This window comes from Anarrhichthys ocellatus, unplaced genomic scaffold, assembly GCF_004355925.1.
Source record: "Anarrhichthys ocellatus isolate YVR2014 unplaced genomic scaffold, GSC_Weel_1.0 scaffold35, whole genome shotgun sequence".
Lineage (NCBI taxonomy): Eukaryota > Metazoa > Chordata > Actinopteri > Perciformes > Anarhichadidae > Anarrhichthys > Anarrhichthys ocellatus.
Window position 1 is genome coordinate 2,798,686 of NW_022280065.1, and position 25,541 is coordinate 2,824,226.

The 25,541-nt window shown below is 40.4% G+C and overlaps 3 protein-coding genes across 9 annotated transcripts in view; all 3 read left to right on the plus strand.

Annotated features, from left to right (window-relative positions):
* The first annotated feature begins 406 nt into the window (after positions 1–406).
* ndufv1 (NADH:ubiquinone oxidoreductase core subunit V1) lies at positions 407–7,027 on the plus strand. 3 transcript variants are annotated; one of them, XM_031866322.1, is made up of 12 exons: positions 410–497; positions 1,197–1,223; positions 1,999–2,108; positions 2,197–2,279; positions 2,535–2,705; positions 3,417–3,600; positions 4,686–4,875; positions 5,106–5,318; positions 5,710–5,876; positions 5,965–6,046; positions 6,155–6,300; positions 6,775–7,027. In XM_031866322.1, exons 1-12 carry the CDS (start codon positions 425–427, stop codon positions 6,850–6,852), a joined length of 1,524 nt encoding a protein of 507 aa, XP_031722182.1. In that variant the 5' UTR covers positions 410–424; the 3' UTR covers positions 6,853–7,027. The 3 variants fall into 3 exon arrangements, with proteins under 3 accessions (XP_031722183.1, XP_031722182.1, XP_031722184.1); XM_031866323.1 differs by lacking the exon at positions 1,197–1,223 and having other exon boundaries at positions 407–497; XM_031866324.1 differs by lacking the exon at positions 410–497 and having other exon boundaries at positions 505–1,223.
* A 556-nt stretch (positions 7,028–7,583) lies between these two features.
* Positions 7,584–10,777, plus strand: LOC116393881 (zinc finger protein 140-like). 3 transcript variants are annotated; one of them, XM_031866583.1, is made up of 5 exons: positions 7,584–7,654; positions 8,163–8,300; positions 8,460–8,575; positions 9,356–9,499; positions 9,584–10,777. In XM_031866583.1, the coding sequence occupies exons 2-5, from the start codon at positions 8,198–8,200 to the stop codon at positions 10,256–10,258; spliced, it is 1,038 nt and encodes a 345-aa protein (XP_031722443.1). In that variant the 5' UTR covers positions 7,584–7,654; positions 8,163–8,197; the 3' UTR covers positions 10,259–10,777. The 3 variants fall into 3 exon arrangements, with proteins under 3 accessions (XP_031722443.1, XP_031722445.1, XP_031722442.1); XM_031866585.1 differs by having other exon boundaries at positions 7,617–7,759; XM_031866582.1 differs by having other exon boundaries at positions 7,618–8,300.
* An 892-nt stretch (positions 10,778–11,669) lies between these two features.
* kmt2ba (lysine (K)-specific methyltransferase 2Ba) overlaps positions 11,670–25,541 on the plus strand; it is a 28,136-nt gene continuing 14,264 nt past the window's right edge. Inside the window, exons 1-10 of one of the 3 annotated variants that reach the window (XM_031866413.1) lie at positions 11,670–12,059; positions 14,722–16,177; positions 16,639–16,805; positions 17,223–17,306; positions 17,805–17,961; positions 19,964–20,240; positions 20,936–20,997; positions 21,165–21,398; positions 21,947–22,056; positions 24,500–25,336. In XM_031866413.1, the coding sequence (XP_031722273.1) occupies positions 11,757–12,059; positions 14,722–16,177; positions 16,639–16,805; positions 17,223–17,306; positions 17,805–17,961; positions 19,964–20,240; positions 20,936–20,997; positions 21,165–21,398; positions 21,947–22,056; positions 24,500–25,336 (3,687 nt within the window). In that variant the 5' untranslated portion in view covers positions 11,670–11,756. The remainder of the gene's footprint in view (positions 12,060–14,721; positions 16,178–16,638; positions 16,806–17,222; positions 17,307–17,804; positions 17,962–19,963; positions 20,241–20,935; positions 20,998–21,164; positions 21,399–21,946; positions 22,057–24,499; positions 25,337–25,541) is intronic. The other 2 variants (XM_031866414.1, XM_031866415.1) reach the window with 2 other exon arrangements.

The window sequence follows — 25,541 nt, forward strand, 5'->3', positions numbered from 1 at the left end:
ATATATATATATATATATATATATATATATATATATATTGTTTTGTTTTATATTTATATTTATGACATATAGCTTTATGATATATAAGCCGGACCTATATGTTAAATTTTTAAAGTCTTATTTTTGAAAAGTGATAAGTAAGTATAGCTCTCAAATGGAGTGAAAAAGTACAATATTTCCCTCTGAAATGTAACTATTAGAGTTGAAGTATTATACAGTAATCATCAGCACTAAATTGAAGTAACGTTACACCAGGTACTGTATCAGGACTTCTAAACATACACTTACAGACTGACCTTCAGTGAGGGTAAACTGTTGTTATTAAATAGTTTTTTCTTAAATGCAAAGAGGGCGGTTCATAGTCAGCATGTTGTGCAACCAAAACTTTTAAAGAAGCCTCAACAGCGCTGCTGCAGTGTTGTTGATGACAGCTTCCGGCCGTGTGGTCTTCACTTCCTGTCAGTGTTTCATAAACTTGGGTCGTATCGTTAGACAAGGTAAGCAGCGCCGGTTGTTTGCTAACTTACATCAAACCCGTTATGATTTAACTGCTTTTAATGCAGCTGCCATTAAAACTGTTATAAACGAGTTCATTCATGTTTTGTCATTGTTATATCTGGATGCTACGTCGTGAATCCGCTGATGTTATTCTGACATTACAAGGTTAACCGCTAGCTGACTTAGCGTAGCGCTAGACTAGCAGTAGCTAACGTTAGCTATATCTGCATGGGGCTCAGGTGTCCTCTTTAAGCGAGGTAAAATAGTTTAGTTGTAACGTTACCCATGATTACTCCATTTTATAAAAGTGTGTTTATCCGAAATATTACAGCTTGGAGTGTTGTGTGGATTGATAACATTGCTGGCTCTCACCCTCACCTTCGTTAGCTAACTTCTCTCAACAACGTTACCTCTGACATAATAACGCCTCATAACAAGTTACACAAGATCTCTTGCAAAGCTGTTACAGTACCAAACAAACGTGTATTAACATGTCTATTGGTCGTCACCAAAAAAAAAAGAAAGTGAATCTAGTGTTTGTAACTTTTGTTGAAATAGAACCAGCATCTGCTTTCACTCGACGTCTGTTGATTAGATGCAGTTTAATGGTATGAAGACGCCATTTAGCAGCCATGACAAAATGTTGTTTTTACAGCTTGACTCCTGTAATATGACTAATGTGTATTGTCATTTGATAGGGCCGTGGAATGTGACATATACAGTGGGTACGGAAAGTATTCAGACCCCTTTAAATTTTTCACTCTGTTTCATTGCAGCCATTTGCTAAAATCAAAAAAGTTCATTTTATTTCTCATTAATGTACACTCAGCACCCCATCTTGACAGAAAAAAAGAGAAATGTTGAAATTTTTGCAAATTTATTAAAAAAGAAAAACTGAAATATCACATGGTCATAAGTATTCAGACCCTTTGCTCAGTATTGAGTAGAAGCACCCTTTTGAGCTAGTACAGCCATGAGTCTTCTTGGGAATGATGCAACAAGTTTTTCACACCTGGATTTGGGGATCCTCTGCCATTCTTCCTTGCAGATCCTCTCCAGCTCCATCAGGTTGGATGGTGAACGTTGGTGGACAGCCATTTTCAGGTCTCTCCAGAGATGCTCAATTGGGTTTAGGTCAGGGCTCTGGCTGGGCCAGTCAAGAATGGTCACAGAGTTGTTCCAAAGCCACTCCTTTGTTATTTTAGCTGTGTGCTTAGGGTCATTGTCTTGTTGGAAGGTGAACCTTCAGCCCAGTCTGAGGTCCAGAGCACTCTGGAAGAGGTTTTCTTCCAGGATATCTCTGTACTTGGCCGCATTCATCTTCATTCATCAAAACTGTCAAACACTCTGGTTCTAGAGAATGTGGATGGGATGAATGGGAAGATTTACTTATTTTCTTTGTTTTATATCACTGTAAACTAAACACCTTTGGGTTTAGGACTATTGGTCATGCAAAACAAGACATTCCAAATCCGTTTGATTTGTCTCTCCTCTGTGCAGGAAGGATGCTGTCTCTGTCTCGAGCAGTGGTGTGTGGGGTGGCCCGTGCTCCAGCTGCTGTCAGTCAAGGGGGAGTGACTGCTATCACCCGATTCAACAGCACAGCTCAGGTACCTGGCCTGTATTTTGAAAAAATGTAAATTGTAAAAATATGGTTAAGAAGTAGACACTGATTATGTGTTTGTCTCTATTGCTCAGACTGCTCCTAAGAAAACAACATTTGGGCCTCTGGCAGATGAGGACAGAATTTTCACAAACCTTTATGGCCGCCATGACTGGAGGTAACACCCCTTACCAGCTTATTCTTATGGGCTCTGTAAAATCTGAAACATTATATCCATATTGCTTCTATTGATCCTCACACAATACAAAAGAATGTGCCGTGCAGTTAAAGAACAGAACAGTTAAAGAAGAATTCCAGTCATACATGCCTTTGACCTGACAGATTGGAGACAGATTGAAATGTTATAAATAATTTCTTTTGAAAAAAAAAAAAAACAGAACACAATCCTCATCCTCTCATGTTTGTGTTTCAGGCTGAAGGGGGCATTGAAGCGTGGCGACTGGTACAAAACTAAGGAGATCCTTTTGAATGGAGTTGACTGGATCCTCAATGAGATCAAGGGTTCTGGCCTACGTGGGAGAGGCGGAGCTGGATTCCCCACTGGCATGAAGTGGAGCTTCATGAACAAGCCCAGCGATGGCAGGTCAGTGAGGATACAGACGGATACACACCCTTCTGCTCTTTTTTTTTTTTTTTTTTTTTTGCTTGATATTCTTTTTTTACCAGATTCATATCGAAAGACAAATGTCTTACAGAATGTAAACCAACAGTGAAGAATGTCCATGTTCCTTATTTTGCCCCAAGTATTTGTGCTGGTACCTCAAAATAATAACATTAGGTGTAAAATCTTCTCAGCACATTGGGAGTGATGAATCTGAACTCAAAAGTTATTATGATTGTAAATGACAATTCATTTTACAGTAATGTTTTTATCATTTATTAGAAGTAACCAATTCTTGCAATTGGCAAAGACGGTATTTTGCATTCTTTTAACATATTTATATATCCAAAGCTTGATATTTTATTTATCTTTTCTAAAAGACGGCAAGTTCATTTTTCATTAATTCCATCCCTAGGAATTAAGAAGGAGCCATTAAGGTCCGAGTATGCAATTTCTAAATGATTTTCACTGAACATAAATTCACATGGTCTCTTGCAATCAACATTTGTTGAAGCTGACAAAATTGACTGGAGCAGCTTTGAAATCTTGGTTGAAACCATGAAACTATATTTGGATGGATGTTGTTGCCAAACATCCGCTCAGACTTTTTGGACACATTCACCACGGTGGCTGCTCTGGGACAAAATTAAGTTTGCCATACCTATTTAACCCAGTTCTAATGTCTTGCTTTAGGCCAAAGTATCTGGTGGTGAATGCAGATGAGGGAGAACCTGGCACCTGTAAGGACAGAGAGATTATGCGGCATGACCCACACAAGCTGGTGGAGGGCTGCCTGGTGGCTGGGAGGGCCATGGGGGCGCGTGCTGCTTATATCTATATCAGAGGAGAGTTCTACAATGAGTCGTCCAACCTGCAGGTGAATATGAACACAATGAAACCTGAAATATAAACCTTTAAATAATTGTACATTGTCTCACGGACGGTTCCACGTCAATTTATGGAAATAGGAATTAACAAACAAACATTAGTATCTTAAAAACAATAACGTGTCAGTAACATTCACACAATTCACTGTAAAATCAGTAAATACCATTTCATGATTCAATAGTTGCTTTGGAATACAACACTGAGAAACATTTGACCTCATACTAAAATGTTGGTAATAATTTGTAGTGAAATTCAAACAATGCTCATGACGAACACCCAACCCACCGACAGATGCAGAACAGCCAATACAACACCATATACCGGAGAAAAAAAACTTTATTTATGTGTGGATCAATACCTTGTTTCTAAAAAACAAATTGGAATTGTTCCCAAACTGTTCAGACCTTGTTCAACATTCGGTTCAAATCATAGGTCAGTCTCTCTAATGGCATAACAGCGAACCTGACTCCAAATAAGAGTCTTGTTTGATTGATCTGTTAATATATGTTGCTTATTGATCTGTTGGTTTCGACACTCCTCTCAACATGATATTATCCAAAAACAATACACAACCACTTTTATGCACATTTGTGCTTCAAATCATTCTTGCATAATTCAGCTAAATCCTTGATAGTCAAAACTCATATAAGAAGTATTTTGTAGAGCATATGCAGATGAAATTGCTCTCGGAAATGTAAGTAATTTCGCATTATTCGACATATCTTGTGTTTAACAACATAATAGAAGCTCAGAGGTCTGCCAACCAGTTTTTTCAGCGTTCAGCTCCATTTGACATACCGTAAAGTTCATGAAGGAAGATTGATGCTCATATCCACATAATCTTAATTTCACTATGAGGTATACAACTATGACATGTTAACCAAAAATGCTGTTTACATTGTTGCATTGTAGTGCATTGCAGTGTTGTCTTAATCAGGTTTATTTTGACATAGTGCAGACCAAGTGCTCATGACTGTAATAGGAGATTAGTAGAAAACACAACGTATGATTGTATAAGACTATGTAGTCATTCATCCTGTTGAAGCATTGCTTTTTTTCTATTTCTGCTCTTAGGTAGCTATCAACGAGGCCTATGCTGCAGGGCTCATTGGAAGGGACTCCTGTGGCACCGGTTTTGACTTTGATGTGTTTGTGATGCGGGGTGCTGGAGCATACATCTGTGGAGAGGAGACTGCTCTTATCGAGTCCCTGGAGGGAAAGCAGGGGAAGCCCCGTCTGAAGCCCCCATTTCCTGCTGATGTGGGTGAGTTAAGGTGCACAGAGAGGGTTTACGAGGGCGGTACAAAATATTGACAAACAAGGAGAAAATGTTGACCATATAATTTCTTAGCTTGTATCCCACCGTGCATTCTCACATATTATCTTCAACTAGTTATTATGATCTGAACACAGTGAGCGACTGCAAAACTCTTGTTCCTGCCAAATAAAAGTGGCACTAAAATATCGTTTCTCACTTCTGCTGCTATCTTAAAGGTGTGTTTGGTTGCCCAACAACTGTTGCCAATGTGGAGACTGTAGCCGTGGCGCCCACCATCTGTCGTCGTGGCGGCTCGTGGTTTCTGGGCTTTGGCAGAGAGAGAAACTCCGGCACAAAGCTATTCAACATCTCTGGCCATGTTAACCACCCCTGCACTGTAGAGGAGGAGATGTCTATCCCTCTGAAAGAACTCATTGAGAGGCACGCAGGTACTATGATGCTAAGAATGTGTCACAAAATGTATCTAATGAGCCCACTTGACTCATATCACTGAGACAATGTTTTTGAGTAAATATTAACACCTTGGGTCTCAAACTGGTGTGTAGAGGGAGCTGTTTGTAGTTGTTATATGACTTGAGTCAGGGGGTTTTGTAAAAAATCAACTGAATGGAAGAAAATTACTTTTTCTGGTGAATTAGGAAAGCCCTCCTGTAAATAATTCAGTGAAACTGGTGGAATTCGGAAAACCTAAATGCATCATTTGTTTATCTGCCCCAAGGGGGTCAGAGACCGAAAAGATTAAGATAGCTTAACATAAGCACGCCCTGAGTAACTGCAGTTTTTCTTTTTACTTAATTGAAACGAACATCCGTCTGGTAGGTGGTGTGCGTGGTGGTTGGGATAACTTGCTGGCTGTAATCCCCGGTGGCTCCTCAACACCGCTTATTCCCAAGAAGGTATGTGAAGAGGTGATGATGGACTTCGATGGCCTCCTCCAGGCTCAGACTGGCCTGGGCACAGCTGCAGTTATCGTCATGGACAAATCTGTGAGCTGCCACCTCTGCTCCATAATTCCTCCTGCATAAATTAATCATCAAACATCTGTTACATTGGTGGATGCATTCTTTTTTGCAGACTGACATTATCAGAGCCATTGCCCGCCTGATTGAATTCTACAAGCATGAGAGCTGTGGTCAGTGCACACCCTGCAGGGAAGGTAAGAGCTACTTCAGTGTCATTTTCTGCACCGACCATAACATCACACATATTGGGTTTTTCAGTGTCTCGTAATACCTCTAAATTTCCCTTTCACCTGCTTCTGTAGGAGTGGACTGGATGAATGACATGATGTGGCGTTTTGTGAAGGGTGATGCACGGCCATCAGAGATCGACATGATCTGGGAGCTCAGTAAGCAGATTGAGGGACACACTATCTGTGCCCTGGGAGATGGTGCGGCATGGCCAGTGCAGGTAAACACATGGACCAACAGCATCAATCGAAAAAATGAATAAGTTAATATTTTGCCAGTTGCAGTCTGTGGTGCTGTTGTATGGTAGCATTTTGCATTAAATTAACAACAGTTTCCATTATCTTGTGAATTGTGATTGAGGGTGGACAAAGATTACTACAGAATTCAATAAACTCTTCAGCAGAGTAAAAAAACTGAATATGATAAGTTTCATAAAGGAAAGATTGATTGCCAGTTAGTTGTGTTGGATTGTAGTAGATTTAGCTAGGTGTAGCTATGAAGAGTAAGCCCCCAACCACAAACCATAACCTAAAACAAATACTCTTAATCTCAACTTTAAACCTTTACCTCTTCTAGGAATTAACACTTTTCCATTTTTTTGTAAATATACACTCTGACGTACTGTTTATCGACAGTCTCTGTTACTCTTCTACTTTTTTAATGTACCATTTTCCTCTGTTTTCTCTTTTCTCAGGGATTGATCAGGCACTTCAGGCCTGTGATGGAAAGTAGAATTGCTGATCACCAGCAGAAGCAGCAGGCCAGGGCTTAAATGGCTCTTCTAACTCCTTGAACTCGTTCTTCTGCCTATTTGCCCTCAACCCTGTGTTGTTTCATTGACAAATTATTTAAAACAAATATGTGCCGTCTTCTCACCTTATCATCAAGTTTTACATTGATGTGTCTGCCTTGTCTGATGATAACCAATAAAATTCTATGAATCTTAATTATACTCTACTTTTTTTTGTTCTTTTAGTTTTATTTTAATCTTTTTTTTAAAGTGTTTAATGTCTAGAAAATTGTGGAAAGGAACAACTGGCAATATTAATTTTGTTCATATTTTTCAAACGAGTAGTTTCAGTATGATAGAATTATTATAATCAAAGGTTATTAAACCACTGAAGCACTGCAGCTATTATGCAAATGTTTTTTCTTGTTTAAAAAAATAAATGATCATCAATGTTTAGGAATTAACAGTGTGCAGTGAACATTAATAAGCAGAAAGTTTAACAGCCAAGGTTCACTATTTGTTATAGGGGGAAAAATACAATATATATATTTTTAAATTATATAAATATGCTACTGTATAACGCTGCCCCAGTTCAAACTTTTGGTTTTGTAACAAAACAATCATGCGCCTCAATTCATATAGTTATCAAGTAATATAAAGCATGTTGTCGCCTTTTAAAACTTAAAAGCTGTGTGCCCTGAGGGACTAATGTCGTTCAAAAGCCACTGCTGTGACAAAACCGCAGTTCCATAATCTCGCGATATCTCCATGATCGACAGCCCTTCTCATATCACGTGATGTAGGCAGAATCACTGCGGCTTCATTTCGGCGGACGTTTCGTACGGTAAGAAATGGATCCCTTTTTGAATTGTTTACAAAGACTGAAGTCCAAATTCATCCCGATTTCTCATATTTGTGCAGATTTGAAGTACAAAGGCGTAACACGGAAGTAAGCACGAAGCAACGGGATTCAAAATGTTGAAATACAGAGGCACAGTCCTCTCGCTTTCGGTTGTCGCTGTGCATCAGTGTCCGTTTTGCTGTCAACTAACTAGCTCAGGCCTAACGACATGTGTTGTGTTTTGTCTTTATTTCATAACTAGTGTGCCCAACGTTAAAAGACAATCAGCCTCTCATCGGGGATGTATTTAATCGAGATATTTTACACTGTTTTCAATTTTCCCAACCTCCAATATCAGAATATTTATCCGAAACATCCCGATGCCTCTTACGCGGGTTAATTTAATGCTAGACTCACGTCTGCCACTGCAGTCTTCTGTTGTGGCTTTATCTTTGCCCGCAAACAAAACATTGAAGATGCATGAGCTGTACATTGTGTTTCAACGTTGCAGCTCCACGTGGCTGATTAGAGTCTGAAAGCATCAGCATGGAAATGATGAAGATCGAGCAAGTCATTGTTGGGAATGAGAGGAGATCCACCACGGCGGCGGAGATCAAGTCTGAGCCCGTGGTCGCCCCTCTACAGTCCTGTAAGCTAACATGTATTATTGCATAGTTCATGCACGATGTGATGATGTTAAAATAATTATTTTCTCATTTGACAGCAATCGTAGTATAGCATGCAGTTGTATATTTCTATACCCGCTGTAACTGATAATAAAACAACGTGTCATCTCATTGTGATGCAGATCAGCACGAGAGTCTGCAATGTTTTCAGTGCTTCATCACTTTCTGTAACTCCAAAGCCAAGGAGAGACACATGAGGAAGAGTCATCGGGACCAGTACAAACAGCACCTGCAGCAGGTAGGAAAAAGCAGACTGTAAATATAAATGCAAGGTCAGGATTCAAGTAGTGATACAAACTCAAGCAATTCATGTGTAATACGGTTTGATGTTATTGCTGTCATTGTTAGCATTATCGATTAATCTGCAATTTGTTTTGTCCATATATTGTTTGATCTATAAAGTATGAGAGAACAGTGAGAATGCTCTTTATTTTCCATAAAGCGGTTTGATGTATTCAATAGCTTGTTTTGTCCAACCAACAGTCTAAAAATCCAATTTTCTTTTACTATAGTCTCATAGAAAACATACAAACAGCAAATTGTTAATTTTCTGTTGATCAAATAATTGACAAATTGTTTAAGATCAAGTGATTTCTAAGAATTGCAACTGCGGTACGAAGTGGGATGCTGTGTATATATAAGAGTTACCTGATTTGGTATTTCTGTGGCCGATATATCAATATACAGTATGGGACATTTTACAGGTGAAACATTAGTCAGTGCTCCCTAACACAAATCTTCTGAGTTGCAGTTTCTTCTGTATTGCTGATATTGACAAATATTGCGGGGCTGATGTATCAGTCAGGCTCTGATATTGATGCAGATTTTCTGCAAAATGTAGTCTTTTTATACATTATATCATTCCAGATGAAAGTGAAGATGTAATTGAACCTCAAGAAAGATTGTCTTCAGTTGACTATTGTAAACATCTTTCATCATTCTTTCAACAATCTCTGAACAATGCCTTTAGTTAGGATTTCATATTTTTTAACCAATTTCCTGCTCATCATTCTTGCAGACTGATACAGTCTTCACTTGCTATAAGTGTGACAAGAGCTTCTCCTACTCGGAGGAGCTAAGCCAGCACCAGGCCACCCACAGCACAGAGGAGAAGCCCTTCCTTTGTGCTTTCTGCCAGAAAAACTTCTTTACCTTCACTGAGGTGAGTGCGCAGCAGGCTACATGCTTTATTGTGCTTGGGAACTGATTAAATAATTGTGTATGATGAATGTTTAATGTCTTGCAGCTGAACAAACACAGACGACATGAGTGCATAGAACGACGGTGTCCCTGCAGGGACTGTGGCGCCTTGTTCCCCAGCCCTTCACGCCTTCGCAACCATCGCATTTCAGTGCACCCCCAGCACCCCATAGTGGATGATGACATCAACACCTTCCAATGCTGCAAATGTAGTCACGGTTTCAAGACGGAAGAAGAGCTTCTGCAGCACCAGGAGAAATTTGCCAATGATATAAACTGTGGCGTTAAGCCGCAAGGCAAAAAACGTGGCCGTAAACCCAAGAACGCAGCTCAAGGAGGGATGGTTGAGAGCAAGAAGATCAAACAAGAAGACGAAGCAGGAAACAATAACTCTACAACAGAGGGTTGCACCTCCAATGAGCTGCAACCCGAGCTCAAGATCCCTTGTTCCGAAGCAAACTGTGACCTCATATTCCCTTCTGTTGCAGCACTGCGGGCACACAAAAAGGAGGCACATGGGCCTCCCCCTCGCAATGCTCACACATGTACAGAGTGTGATGAGAGCTACACTCAGCCTGAGCAGCTCAAAGCACACGTGGCCAGCGATCACCACTCTGGATACACCTGCCCCATCTGTGAAAAGAGCTTTGCACAAGAGAGCACCCTGAAGATCCACCAGAACACCCACGCTGAAGGAGAGGTGGCAGCAGAAAAAAGATAATATATGGGTAAAAGACTGTAACTTCATCCTACGTCATTCACATAAATGATTATCTGAGTGTTTTGTACCATAATCTGTCTAGTGTAGGTAGAAGATTTCTATGTGAATATTTTAGGGTGAGAGTTTTTGAAGCAAGGTTATGCAACACATGACTTATGGAGGTTGTTTCTGGAATGCCGTTTTTCAATTGCTTTTAGAAAGACATCCCACGCTTGCAAATAAAACTCTGTACAGATCTATACATAATTATGATTGATGTCCACTATAAGCTCATGTCACAAGGCCCTTGCTGTCCATATTACCTCTATTGTACCTGGATTTGTTTTTTGTTCTTGTAGACTAGCTAGCTAATTCTCCCTAAAATGTGGGAATGTTTTTTATTTTCAGGATGTACACATAAGGGTGTCAATTACACAGAGAATGTAAGTCCTAAACATAGAACCCAAAATTCTGAAAAATGGCCAGTGTATAGGATGCTGTAATGATGGACTTCAACAAGTAAATAATTCTTGCATTAAACAACACTTGTGTCAATTTGTGTGAGTGTGTGTGAATGGTTGAATAAAATATAGCAATGGTGAAGGTTGACAGTCACTTCTCCCTGCATCTCATGTAATTCCTTTGTGGACGATTATGCTCTAAATAATAACAATACTATAGACTCGATATTTATTTTTTTATGAACAAATGTTACCCTGAATTGAAATTTATTTCTTTGCTATGACTTTGGTATAGTGTGTGTGTGTATATATAGGAAATCAACCTGCAAATTGTTGATTATATGACAAACATGACTAAATTTAACCTTGAAAAGATTGATGTAAATTTTAGCTTCTACAATATACAAAAAAGTCTAATGCTGAATATATTTTTCCTTTTTTCATGCAAAACATTTTAAGATTATTTTTAGATTTGCATACAAAACATACATCTCATATTATTTAACATTAGCTGCTTCTTTGCTTTTGCATGCAGGACTAGTAATGTAGTAGATTTACACTCCTTTACTAGTGACCTCGATACATATTACACCACTGGTACTATAATAATTCAGCAATTCATACACAGGAGTCAACGTTTAACAATATCTGATTTAAAAAAAACTGGTCTTTACAAGCGAAGTCTCCCAGTTTGCCGAACAGGCGTCGTCCAGAGACCTAAATAACGGATCCTGCTATGGCGAAGGAATGACCCGCCCTACTATGCCTCTGATTGGCTAGTACTCGTTGGTTGGATTGGTTAGATTTAGGCATGATGGATGAGATTGGTTATGGTGATGGTAAGAATATCGGTGTAAGCCAATCAGATGCAGAGTAGGGCTTGCCAGAGGCAGTGTAGTGCGGGTATACCGCGTCAATAGGGCTAGAAGTTCGTTTTCCCATGATGCACTTGTGATTCCTTTCTATCTCGCGCCTTTGCATCGGCGCAGTCAATCTTGCCTCACATATCGCTGCTGTCACACTCTGCCAGCTCGCCGTCCGTGTTGTTGTAGTAAATAATGGCGGCATCGGGAGGCGGATTATCATCTCCCGCTACCGCTGCGGGCTTGAGCATTCAAGCGCCGGCCCGGGCTCGCTTCCCGGGTCGGCCGTGCACGGCTCGCAGCAGATTGCGGTCGGAGAAACGTACCAAACGCGGAAGATTGGGCTCGGACGACGGGGAACTACCTGCCGAAGGGCCGAGGCCCGTAAACATCGGCCTGGCGTTGAGCGAGGATCCGTCCCTGCTGCGTCTGCTCGGGGTGGCGGAGAAGCACAGGAGGCAGAGAGATGCGGGCTTCGACTCCAGTAACAGTGAGGAGGTGAACGAGCTAACTGTACTATGTCAGCTAGATGGGTAACAATACGTCTAATGGGACACATATGTCCGTTTTTTTCTTTCAAAAGAGCGACATTTAAATGAATTTGTATGTTACTTTCTGAAAGTATTGAAGCTAACGTAGAGCTAGTTAGCGGTAACTTAGCTAGTGAACACTAACCCCAAATAAGCATTGTAGCCAGCCGCCTGCCTGGCTAACGTTATCCTTAAGATTGGTTAATCGGTGAATATTTATTTGCGTTTACTATTAAGTTATTAATTGTTGATTTTCTGTTTTGAAGTTGCAAACAGAGATCCGCGTCGGTCCAGCAGAGTTTCTTTGCATGAAAAAACATTAGCCGGGAAGTTTGGCGGTATGATAACAATCGTGAATGCGTTTTGTTGTGGAAACCAGTAGATGTCTTTGTTTATTCATCCCCTGACACGTTTTGTTGAGTTGAACTTCCCACACTGCGCTGACATACACTCGTTGGTAATCTTGTGGTGAAAACGTCGCTGCTGCTATCGTGGGGATCACTTTCTCCATGTTGGAGCGGTCAGCTGATTGCTCGGTGTTTTGAACGTGTGATGCGAGGGAGAGGCAAACAGAAACGTTACCTTCACGTTATAATAGAAAAGTCAAATTTGGATCATACACTGAAAGATGTTGCTCAGTGCCTTTCTAAAACCTAATTTTACATAGTGTATGTTAAACAAACATGATACATCCATCATGCAGTATTATTGAGATTTGTGTACAGGTGAAGTAAACGAGGAATGAAAGCTTTCCCAACTTTTTACTTTTATAAGGTCAGTTTATTTTAAAGAGAGAGCAGGGTTCTCCCCTGATGGCCAGCATGCTCTAACAGGAGCACATTTGTGTTGCTTGCATAGGCTTTGTCACAGATGATGAGTTATTGCAAAGTGCCATTCCACCTGCTGAAATCAAGTCTTCCATGGATGAAAGACAATCGTGTCTGCAGTCGTCTAGCCAAGATACACTGAATGTGTGTGTGTGTGTGTGTGTGTGTGTGTGTGTGTCTTGTACTGATGAACTGTCTGTTTTTATTGGTGTTGGGATTGCTGCTCTTGTGGGAATTTAGTATTGTTCTTCGGTTTGTTTCGGGGTGTCTTTTTTGGCTTGCTTCTTAGTTTTTCGTTAAAGGTTTTGGTTTACTACAACTGATCTTTTTTTCTCTGCATCTGCTCTAAAATGCAGACACAAACTTAAAATGGTAGTGTTGGGCCACTTTATTTATTCTTTCCCATTTATTGTGAGAGGTTTGCTAGACCAAAGGTTATAGATGCTCTGAGCACAGCCTCGCTTCCCAACTGGCAAGAGCTGGAGTAATTCATTATGAGACCTAACTACTGTGTTTTATGCAAACTGATAATAGAGGACTTGAATCTACCACACTGTGTTCTTATTTTCAGCGTTTCTTCATAGAAGCCTGTGTGTTAGATTCACTTCCAAGGTGGTCTTATTGTAGCTCCATCCAGATAATGATGATGATATATTGCCAAATCTAATCCAATCTTATTACTTAATCTCCAGAGCAGGGGCTTTAGTCTCTGACATCAGTTGGACTTCACTGACGCAATCCCTTTAGAGTGGACTGTAACAGAGTCATATGGCTCAAAGCTTGTGGGTGCTGATCAACTGGAGTACCACGCGTCACATAGTGCCACACTCAAGTGCTCTGCAGTTATTTTGGAAAGATATCATGAAGGGGGATTCATCTGACAAATCTATGTAGTTGTTGTTTTGCGCATGAAGATGGATGTGAGTAATTGGAAGTCAAGTTGCTGTATGCTTTTGATTTGCTGTAGCGTACAATCTTTGCATCTGAGCGGATGCTTGAGGCTGACTGTGCTCCATAGGATCTATTTAAACTTTTGTAGCAATTGCGTTTGAATGTATTTCTAGTACTCTGCGTTTAGGGGAGAATTGGGCTAATATGCACTGTTTTTTATTCCACTATAGCTTGAGTGCTACTCTTGATTTATGTCAGTGAAAATATTGTTGCATATCTCACTAACAGTGAGACACGTGCCGAGGTGCACAGTGAGATAATTCAGCACTGTTGTGATGCAACTCTGGAGTAAGGGTTTAGAGCCGTGCTGATGCTGAACTGTATTGTCAGAAGGGCTAATGCCTGATAAACAAGATATGACTCAGAAGTGGGTGAGAAAGTACGAAAGCATCATTCCATCAGAAATCAATTATTGTCGGACCCCACCCCTTTCGATTTTAACTTTTTTTCCTACATGTTAACCGATATAAGACGGTATTAGAACGTGGTATAATTAACCAGAATGACCAACCATTCAGGATTCAGGGGCTCTCAAATTCTGCTCGTATTGGACGACCACCCCACCTGAAAGAGATGGATATCTTCTTAAAAAGTAAACAACACTATGGTTCTGTAATTATCGCAAAGCTAACAAACAAGGTTATAAGTAATTTCAGTACTTTTGGCCCCAATAAATACGTAAAGATGCATATTAGGTGATGCATATTAGGTGATATATTTTTTTGTCCTTAAATATTTATTTGTGAAAAACACAAACTCTAGATTTAATTAAATTTTTTAAATATGTGGTAGGGTAGACCATCCAGTCTTCATTTTTGCCAATCAAAGGATATATTTTGTGTTTTTTTTCAGGAGGAAGTTTTCACTGGATTTGGGACCTCAACAGTTGGTCCTCAGAAAGCTCCTCAGGCTTCGTTACTCAGCCAAGCAAAGCCTCCCCAAGCTTCAGGCTGTTCTCTGTCAGCAAAGCCTCTCATTGGAAATATTACACCCAAGACCACAAAACCATCTCTTATTGGGAAAATTGTACCACGGGTCTCTAAAGAAGGCCAGGGTGTCCAAGAGAGCCCAGAAAAAGACAAAGAAATACCCAGGGTGGTAATTAAACTGCATGGCAAGCAGGTAGCTCTCACTGCAAAAGCCAAACATTCAGGCGAGCAGGCCTCAGGGAGACGGAGCAGTACAAGATCAGCTGACTTTCTCAGGAAAGCAGGAAAATCAGCACACTCAGGCGGTAGGCAAAACCAAACAGCCGCTACCTCAGCTGGTGACACCAAGAGAGCCTCTAAGGTCAGAGAACGAGGCGAGGTGTCAGAGGACTCGGACACAGACCAACCCCAGCTACAGAGATCTTTGAGAAGCATGAGGGGATTTCGAATTAGGCACACCAGACGCACATCGCAAGCAGTCGCTCTATCAATTACGTCCTTTCACAAAAGGCAGAGGAAGAGAATAGCTAAGGGTATGGGTGCTTCTCCAGAGGCTGGAGCTGAGGCCGGTGCCCAGAGTGGAGAGGAGGCAGCGATGCCCCTTGAGTGCAAAGCCACAGATTCCTCTGAAAGAAGAAAACGCAGAAGACGCAGGTCTGTGTTTGGTCACAAGCGAAAGCAACTAAAAAACGTTCCAGATTTAAGGCGTCCAAAAATGGGTCCCAATCGCATTAGGCGTGTTTTTTACACTTATGTGACAGAGCCCATTCCGATGACACCGACGCTGGATGAGAGCCAGCAGCAAAAGCAGAATATCACTTCATCTGAGGGTGAGCTGAGCTCGTTTCCTAAACAAGTCGAGAAGAACTCATCCACTCCTGTAATGAGCGCACGGTCCTCGCGCGTTATTAAAACTCCAAAGAGGTTCTTGGACGAGGGAATTATTTCCTTTCCAAAGGGGCCTCTGTCAACATGGCTGAAAAGTCAACAGAGAGAGGATGGAAAACCAAGTCCATCACGTCACGAGTCAAGCTATGGTAGCGACTTGCTGCTGTCGGACAGTGAATTAATATCTGTGGCTGAGAGCCCATCTGCAGTGACAAAGTTCTCATCAAAGCCCAAACCAGGAACGAGCCACCTAGAGATCTACAAGAACCTCAAAAAACTAACCTTGAAACTGGCAGAGAAGAAGAAAGGCCACTCCAACACAGAGGGGGATCATACACATGGCGACGGTTTGACCTCTCATGTCAGGAAGAGACGGCGGTCAAAGATCACGATGGAGGAGATGAACTCTCCCGGTGTTGTGAGGAAACTAGCCGTGTCGGTGAACGCTGATGTGAAAGCACATTTGCCGTTGGGAGATACAGGCAGCAATAGTAAGAATACTTTCTTCTTTTTGTGTTATTGTTTATGAAGATATTGTTTTTACAGATGCTCTAAAATGTGCTTCCTGGAATTGAAAATTAACAAAATTTCTCTTAGATTAGTGAGATGTTTTTAATATCAATGGAACTACACAGTTGAATTCATGTTCAATTGAGAAAAAATAGTCAGCAGAGACTTATACCTGTGGTTGATTTTTTTTTTTTTTTTTTTATCCAATTTTTAAGATGTAGCTTTATTAGACAGGTCAAATTAGAAGAAAGACCTACTAGAGAATGCAAATCTCTAGGCTAAAGAACTCAATTAAAATGTTGAATGTCTTGGAAATTGCAAAGAGATAAACAAATTGAAGTGGTTATTTCTCTGTTTAGTGTATAGGTGTGTTTTCAATAGATGGTTTAGCGTTTGTTTGCACATCACACTATTCACACATTATTCCCACTGTGTAATACAGATGAAGCAGGAGGCGTGGCTGCAGACTGCCATGAGGCATTAGAAGTCAGCGGGCCCAGCCATCGAATTGGTCTCAGTGGAGCCAATAAGACGATGCTCCACCTGCTGAAGAAAGCCAAAGTCCAGCTCATCAAGATTGATCAGCAGAAGCAGCTCAAGTTGTCACAGGTAAGAATCCAATCTGTGCACAAGTATAAAAGAAGATTTTTTTTGAAAAGAAAGATGATTAAATAATTGTTCCTCAGGCAGGTACATACGACTACACATAGATGGTCACTATAAACTCTATGGTGGAAATTATATAGATTGGCCCCATTTTCACAAATACCCGATCCAGCTATTTGAGTCAATACCGGCCCCTATCAGCATCAGTGAATGCCTGCTGGTAATGACTCACTACATCCACAGAGCAAATGAAAGGAGGATTGTACATGTAACATTTGTTTAGCCATCTTATTTTAGTCTGAACTTTACAAGTCAGATTGAAAGTAACATGGATTTTTATTACAGAAGGTGCAGTAACATAATGATGTTGTAGCATCTTTTACATAAAATCTTGTTTTTCTTCCTTGTCTGGTCCGGTAGTTGGGCTCCAGAGAATCACGAGTGCCAGTGAGCGGAAGAAGGAGGCGGAGAGTTGGTGTAACTCCCAAAGATATCAGTCCTCAGGTAATACTTTCAACTTAAAAAAAAAAGTGCATTTTTATGTTTTCTTTTCTGTGTTTGAAGCAGCATCAGTCCTCTGAAGTTGTAGTCGCCCGTGGTTTGGATCCCGATCATTTATTACGTGCTAAGGAGGATCCCCTCTAACACTCTGCCTGTTTTGTTTGTTTGTGTGCAGATGGTCATGAAAAAACAAATAAAATAAAAATACTCAATACTTTTCATTTGTCAGGTAATAAGTTCACACATGAGTTTATAAAAATAGGCTTTACTATGTGGTTATTTCATATAGACTTTTATTTATTGATTTAAGATATGAAATAACCGATATTGTGATGGTGGATTTTGGCCATATCGCCCAGCCCTAGTATCATACTGTTTGTGTAATGTTAGACTAGATCTTTAGAGGGCGCTTGTATATCTCACAAGTGATGTTACCATCATTTGTTTAAAGCCAGATATTTCTGCATTTCAGTTAGTTTTTATGTTTTGTTTGTTGTGCAGGAGCAGCTGCTTGGGGGTCCGAGGATCAAACATGTGTGTCGGGCAGCAGCAGTGGCGTTGGGGCAGCCCCGTGCCATGGTGCCAGATGATATCCCCAGACTCAGCGCCCTGCCACTACACGAGAGAGAGGGCATCACTTTTTCTCCCGCAGCAGAAGGTACAGTGCAGCCACGCGTGTTTCTTTTAAGCAGAATGCAGAAATTAACTTCTCTGTAGCTGTACAAGAGGAAGATCAGCACAGCAGTGCATTTTGCATTGCACTGTGTATATATACATTTTAATGGAGCTTTAATAAACAAGGGAGTTTTACACCAGTGCAATCATGGTTTATGATGACATGAAGAAAATATATTTAAGTTGTTAACTGATATGCTGAAGGGTTTATTCAGGATCAAACTCATTTTCCCTTGTTAAGATCTCGTTGAAATGTCCAGATCCTGACACAGAACACAAAGGAGAGACCTCGAGCTCTCAATTTAGTAATAGCACGCCTTGAAAAGTCTTTAAGCATTGAATTCAGTTTTCTCATGAAACAAAGGATTTAGGAAGTACTAAAGTTTTTGTTGCCTGCTGTAGGCAGTGATGTTTGTTATAAAAATGTTTTCGTATCTAATTGCGGGCTGTTGCACACTTCTAATCTAAAGGTAGGAATGGTAGGACAGTGGATTGTGCATGCAGAAAGCGGTTCAATCCTTGTCATTCAGCACCATCTGACCTGTAGCAAACACTGTCACAGCTCATCAACTCATTATGGTCAAGTGCTGTTTTTAACGAAAACCTTTTAACTTAATTCATTATTTTTTTTTATTGTTTAATTTGTTTTACGACGCATATTCAGATCTGCATTGATTCTAATAATTATATCATTATAATTGATTGTTATATACTACTGTGAGATGTGTAAAAAAAAAAAAAAAGGGGCGTAATTATATATATTTTAAGGCCATATCGTCCCTACTGGTTCTCCATCATACTTTTATTAAGTTGCATTCTATGTGGTATTAAAAAGATCTTAAAATCTCTTCAATTTAAATGTAAGTTTCTGAATCCTTCAAAGACAAATTCAGAAGCTTACAGCGTATTGCAAAGTGTGCAGCATCAATTGTTGCTACGGTGCAGTTGGAGTTTGTGGGACCCTGAAGTAGTCAGGATTACCACATCATTCAGATTGATACTGTATATGGCCATGCTCTCAGGTAGGTTATCCATTTTTCAATCCAATTGCTCCTGAATGCTTCATTAGTATTTCTGCCAGTTTTTCTTTGGCAAAGCTGCTCTGCTAATGTATTGTTATCAAATCATTCACCATCTAAAATATTTCAAACTGGCATAGTTAAGCTTTTGCATTAATAAAAAACATAAACCAAAAAAAGATTATTTTGTAAAAGAGCACAATTTTGAATAGCTTTTGGCAAATGTAACCTGCTGAGTGCAAAACATAAAAACTGCTTTATTAGCTCAATGTAGTTGTAACCAAGATATTTGCCAGCAAAAATATCTTTTGTCACACACAGATTAGCCACCGCTGTTGGAAAGCTTTACCCAACACTGGTCGAGTGAGCATCACTCAGTATGAGGTGAGGAAGTGCCGTTTGACAAGTAGTCTCACTGCCCTGAATTATGTCTCCAAATGAACACATCTAGTGCTTTTGGGAAACACGGATCCTTACACAATGTTATTCCACCTACATTATTCATTTAAAATTATGACAGTAATGTATTTCTGTGCCAGCTGGCATTAAAATACTACAACTTGGTGGTTGTCCGGTTGTCAAAGAAATTTAGTTTCAAATCTATTTCTAGTAGTCTTCAACTCTAAAATGTCAGGTAGTGGGATTTACACCAGGCAACAATGGATTTGTCAGAGACTCCTGATGTGTTCGTCCACTCCCTTAACTTTGTTCTAGAGTGACTTTTTCTTATTTCTTAACACTTCAGGCAGCCAGTAGTTACTTGTAGCTGTAGAAACCAGACAAAAGACCAGTAAATGAGTTTATTTGCACCTTCAATCACAGCAGTTAGACCTGTAATGTATCCTGCAGACTGAATAGTAAGTTTTTGTCGTCCACAGATGTCTCCCCCACATCACATGTACTTTAATTGTGATTGAAATGGATATTGTGGCTCTTTTACTCATCCTCTCTGTCTCTCGCTTGCAGATGTGGCAGATGATGATGAAGATGACGTCTCCGATCAGGGCAGGACTCAGTGGGTTGTCTCTCAGGAACAAATCCAGCGAAGGAGGAAGAGGGGGAGGGGGAAGGGCCTCAGGTTCAGAAAGAGGAAGACCCTGAGTACATATGCACCCGGGGGAATCCGTGCCCGGCGCTGTGGAGGCTGCAAAGGCTGTTTGATAGAGAACGACTGTGCAAAGTGTACCAACTGCCGTGATAAGCCCAAATTCGGGGGCCCCAACACCAAGCGTCAGTGTTGCATGTAAGTTAAACTAATCACAAATTCTGTTTGAGTTTATGGAGCATACTGGTGAATAGGCATATTTTTCTGTGCAAAATGTCTGTCTTGTGTGGGCATTTCTCACACGCCACTAGTGAGCTTTTGATGAAACTTAAGCAAATGTTTTAAAGGCAGTGGCACAGAAGACAAGAGCTGACCGCATGAATACATCAACTATTCAAATATGAAGATTTCAAGTTGCACTTACTTTGTTATTTAAAATAAACTTTGGGCGAGCAGACGTCTGGTCAAGTGAAGAAATGTTTCAATGCTGAACAATGTAACCTGTCACTCATGTTTACATTGCGAATACCTTAACTTTAAACAATGGCCACACAAACCAGTAAAGGGCGAATATTGTTCTCTGATGTTATAAAGAAAGAAGGTAAGCATTTCGGAAAAACTATCAATCATTTTGGACTGACAAAGCTTAGAGTGCTTGTTGAGTTCTAAAATGTTTCATAAGTGGTCCTTAAAATACTGTTCCCCTTCTAGGTTAAGCATTTTTGTACATAAAACACGAAAATACCTTTTATTTCTCTCTAGTAAAACACATTAAACAATCCAATTTATGAAGGCAAGTTGATTCTTATAGTTAAGCACACTCATCGATGTCTTTTTTACTTTAAATAAATATTATAGTGACATTTGACTGTTTCTTGTCCCCCCCCCCCCAGATATAGGAAGTGTGACCGGATTGAGAAGGCGAGGGCTGGTCGCGTCATCAAACCATTGAAGCGTATGTCTCTAATTATTAGAGGATGCTCTCGTTTTTCTCCCAGAGTGATTTGTGTCTCTTTAAAACTCATGTGCTGTAATTAATTCTCTAAAACAAATTTAAAAACATACTGTATCTAAATATCTAGTCTGTTTACAAAATGTTATTGTGGGGCTCCCCTTTCTCAGTCCAGGCGAGGCGTTTTGCGGGCTCGCTGTCAGGCAGCGAAGATGCGAACTGGTGGTTTGAAGGTGCAGACGGGGGATCGCCCTCCATGCTGCCTGGAGTCAGGAAACAGTCCCTGCGTAACATCACACCGCGCTCCTACAGCAGCCTGCTCAAGTCTGAATCTGAGGAAGAAGAAGAAGATAAGGCACATAAGTCGCCAGTCAAGCCAACTGTTGCTGCAGCTAGCAAACAAGGTAACTAAAGCTTTGTTTTTGTGCCACAAACCTCTCGGTGTGTCTTTTCTTGTCACTGTATTGGTTTTGCAGATAGTGGCTTGAAGATCTATGACATTCAGAGATTTGTTGCAGCTATCGTATCACAAATGATCATAACTTTTATATTTCAGACGTGGAACAGGTAACAGTTATAAAGATCAGGCAACAGTAGCACCATTTTCTCTTTAGATAATATAATGAAAGATTTCGGGGCTACAAGACTGTCATGATTGTGTTATATAAGTATTGCATTACGTACACTGCAGGATGTGGAGTGTTAAAAGGTAACCAACGTACAATTTCCAAAAAACTACACATAGATACCATTGGTAAGGTTCACAAAGGAAATGTGACGTAATGAAAACTTGATGAACTTAAACATTTTAACAGGTGAAGCCCCCTCAAACTCTCCCACTCAAGGCCCTTAAACTCTCGCAATAGCACTTCTCTAAAAAAACATTTTGAGAAGTTGCATCCGCACAATAGAATCCGAATTTTGTCTTAGATCTATTTTTCTCCTATTGGAGATCTCGCTCCTCAAGATGGCGGATCGCTGCCAGACAACCCTCCAGCTGAGGCGGTGAAGCCTCGCCGGCCGTTCTCCAGGGGAGCAGGGAGCAGACCCAGAGCTTACAAGGTAAAAACATCCAGCAGATTTACCTCCTCTCTTCCAGTGTTTCACCTGATCAAACCTGGGTCAAATTGTACTTTTATAAAATGTTTTTTGCGTCTTTTGAAGTTCCAGAAAGGTGACGTTTAAAAAATGAGATGATAAAAAAAAAATCATTGTTGAAATGGTATATTTCTCCAATTAAATTTGTCAGTTTAAATTAAGTGATTAACTTAAATCATGATTTTGACAACCCAAATATCCCCAAGTAACACTTTGCCCAGGTCTGTGTCTCACTCTGTGTTTTTCACATTTTAATTTGATCATCTTTGTTGGAATGAGTGAGTCAAATCATTCAAATTCACCCTTGCTAAACTTCTGTTTCTGACTTTTTGATTTTTCCTTCATATTAACCACCTTGCATGTGCTTGACCTCCTGTTTCTATGAATTACAGATGTGTTCATGATAAAACGCAGTGCTGGTCTATCCAGACCTAGGACTTGAAATGTAATTTACATCTAAACTGGAAGGTAGAACTACTCGTGTCATGTTTAAAGGACTAGTGTCTGGCATTTAGTGCCAGTTAGTGGTTGTAGATTGCAGCCAATCCTTTAGATAAGCATTTTTACTTAAATATTTAGCCCACATGAGATTTATATTTTCCTCTGTGGTCATACATCTACAGCACAGCATTATGCACACACATGGTTTACAAAAGGGTTTATGCCCGGGACTTTGCATCACGAGAACAAAATCCGAGAACATGTGTTTAATTCCACTTTGACAAACCTAATGATTTGAAAACTTAACTAACAATGATAGTACAAGCCTTTTGGTAACGGGTATATTTTTGATTGGTTCTCACACAGTATAAGTGATCAGTAAAATCTACCATTGCTTTCTAACACCACTAATGTCAATGTTGAACGGCTGTTAGCTAAGATGAAACTTAAATCTTGGCTGTGCTCCTTGACTCTTTGCTTCTGCTTGTTCTAGTTGGCCTGTAATCACTGCCTATCCAATCAAGCATACTCGCCAATTACAAACTGTTTGCTTATCCACTGTCAAAGCTCTGTCTTTTTTTTAATTTTAATTTTTACCTTTTTATATCTGCATTACTTGAATCCTTGACGTTCTTAATAAGAAATTCCCCTATATTTATGCACCGACATTGCTTCCAAGTGTTGAATTTATCTCCATCTGTGTTTGTTGCTTGTGAATTGGTGATGATTTCTGGTTTTGTCAAGTTATCATGACATGTACCCATGCATACACAAAAACAACCTGTGCGTACATCTTAAATTTAGAAACGTCATGGCGACTGTCTGCTGCTCCTCATTGACTATTGACTCATTGGTTTGTGTTGCCACAAGCCGATAACTCCATCTTGCTCCTCCTTCACACATCAGCAACAAGGAAGCCACCATATTTTGAAGAAGAGAATAAAAAGGAAGCAAATACACAAAATTTTCCATGTGGTCTATATAAGTGGCATTGTAACCAAAGCAACAAGTGGCTTTTCCTGGTTTCACCTAATTTATGGGCTTTTGTTTGAAGCAGATTTGTCCCTGGTTGACTTTTTTTATTTTATTTTATTTTATTTATTTATTGGTTTATTTAATATGGGACAGTGCACATTAATAAAAACATTGCTGTAAATGCGCCAGAGTTAGCCAAGAGGCTATGGTTCATCTGTAGTCCCACATGGTTGTGGACAGTATGTTGGTGGGTGCAAAAGAAGAAAAGAATTGCGGGTTATTGGTGGAGACCCACTCTTCAGGAAATGCTCGTTTACAATACAAATGCATATATCTAATTGGAGTAAATGCATGAATGTAATCACGCCTGAGCCTTATATATTAGTATTCCACCATATTCTTTTTCTAGCAGTCTTGCATGTAATGCGGCATCAAACTACACATTCCACAGGGAAAATATACAAACCTTCTAAAATGAACAAACTGAGAGAACGTTTCTACACTTTATCAACCTCAAACCTGCAGTTCCAGGTGTAGTGATAGGGAAGTGTAAATCTATCATTTTTGAAAATGTCTTTCACATCAAGGCGGTTGATTTGTCATGTTATCTGTCTATTTTCATTGTTCAGCTTATACATCAGAGATGTCAGCCTTTTTGAATGACACTTAACATGACAAATTATTTGTGAGTGTTTATAGTATATAGACATTTATATACTAAATGTTAGCAAAATGATGTGCTAGTTGTTTAGTTTTGTGTTTTATCTAGCGGTCTTTAAACACCTTACTTAATGTGTGTCTCTGCTTAGCTTAAGGCATCTTCTTTACCTTCTCTTACCTCTTATTCCTGGCTAACATTCTCAAAGCCATAGCTAGCTCTCCTTTTCTGTCACTTTGGCTGCTGCCGGTCGCCGTCTCTGCATGTCACTAGTATTCGTGTCACTTTGCTACCTGTCGTGCTGGTTGGCTTAGGCAGTCCCCTCCTCCACAGGAACAGGAGAACACGGAGGAGACGGAGCCCAGAGAAACTTTACCAGAAACCAGCCCACCCAGAAGCCCAATGCCGAAGCTGCAGCAGCAGCTCCAAATACACTTACACCGTCTGCCTGATTTTATCGTGCAGTCTGCTCTGTCTTTGCCAAAACAGAGTCCCCAAAGTCCGGATCAATGTGCTTCTCAGTCTCATCAAATACTGTCCCAGCTTTTAACGCAGCCTGCCATTTCACATTCATCCCATTCCACACCCCAGTGTCCTCCAGAACTGTCCCAGCCTGTAACGCCTCCCGATTCTCCACTTTCACCGCATACTATAACAGACTCTACACATAAATCTCTGCTGTTACGTTTGCACCGTTTGCCCCAGGTCTTGGTGCATTCAGCCTTGCATTTGCACAAATGTATATCGTCACCATCTCAACTGCATCCCCAGTCCATACTGCACTCAGCTCTGACAGAGGCTTCGGCCAAGTTGTGTTTTCAGGAACATCCGGAGTCTGAGGTGCAGGACCCAGATGTTTTGACTGAGACGCGTAGAGCTAACAAAGATAAAACTGTACAAGTGCACCCTCAGACAGTCGATCCACACACAGAGTTACAGGAGGGCGCGCAAGAGGAGCAGAAGGACAGACGGGGCGATCGGCCTGAAGAGGAGGACGGTTCTGTAAAAGAGACGGTGCTGAAAAACGGTCTCTCCACTGACAAACACTATGTCCTTCGTTCCCAGAATCCTGCAGAGTGTGCGTCAGTGAACACCCTGACTGGGTTAACTAATGGGTTTCCCCAAAAGGGCCTGTTGCAGAACAAGTTCAAGATTCGTGTAGACTTCAAGGTGAGGTTTTTCTCTTGTGTTGGGTGGCATTTATATATTTTTAAATAAACTGCATTCATCCTAGTGTTAGAAATAATGACTTGAGCAAACTGCATGTTTATTATTGTGACAGTTGAGGACCAGCAATGTAACTAGTAGTTGTTACGGGATCATTGTGAAGCTGCTTATTTTTTAGATGGTTGAGACAAGTTACTGAGCTCATGCA

Bases quoted from the DNA above. Each gene is read 5' to 3' on its own strand.
- LOC116393881 (XM_031866583.1), top strand. From the start codon at position 8,198: ATGGAAATGATGAAGATCGAGCAAGTCATTGTTGGGAATGAGAGGAGA. The intron at 8,301-8,459 runs GTAAGCTAACAT...ATTGTGATGCAG, and splicing joins GGTCGCCCCTCTACAGTCCT to ATCAGCACGAGAGTCTGCAA. The intron at 8,576-9,355 runs GTAGGAAAAAGC...TCATTCTTGCAG, and splicing joins ACAAACAGCACCTGCAGCAG to ACTGATACAGTCTTCACTTG.
- ndufv1 (XM_031866324.1), top strand. From the start codon at position 1,094: ATGCAGTTTAATGGTATGAAGACGCCATTTAGCAGCCATGACAAAATG. The intron at 6,047-6,154 runs GTAAGAGCTACT...CTGCTTCTGTAG, and splicing joins GTGCACACCCTGCAGGGAAG to GAGTGGACTGGATGAATGAC. The intron at 6,301-6,774 runs GTAAACACATGG...CTCTTTTCTCAG, and splicing joins GTGCGGCATGGCCAGTGCAG to GGATTGATCAGGCACTTCAG.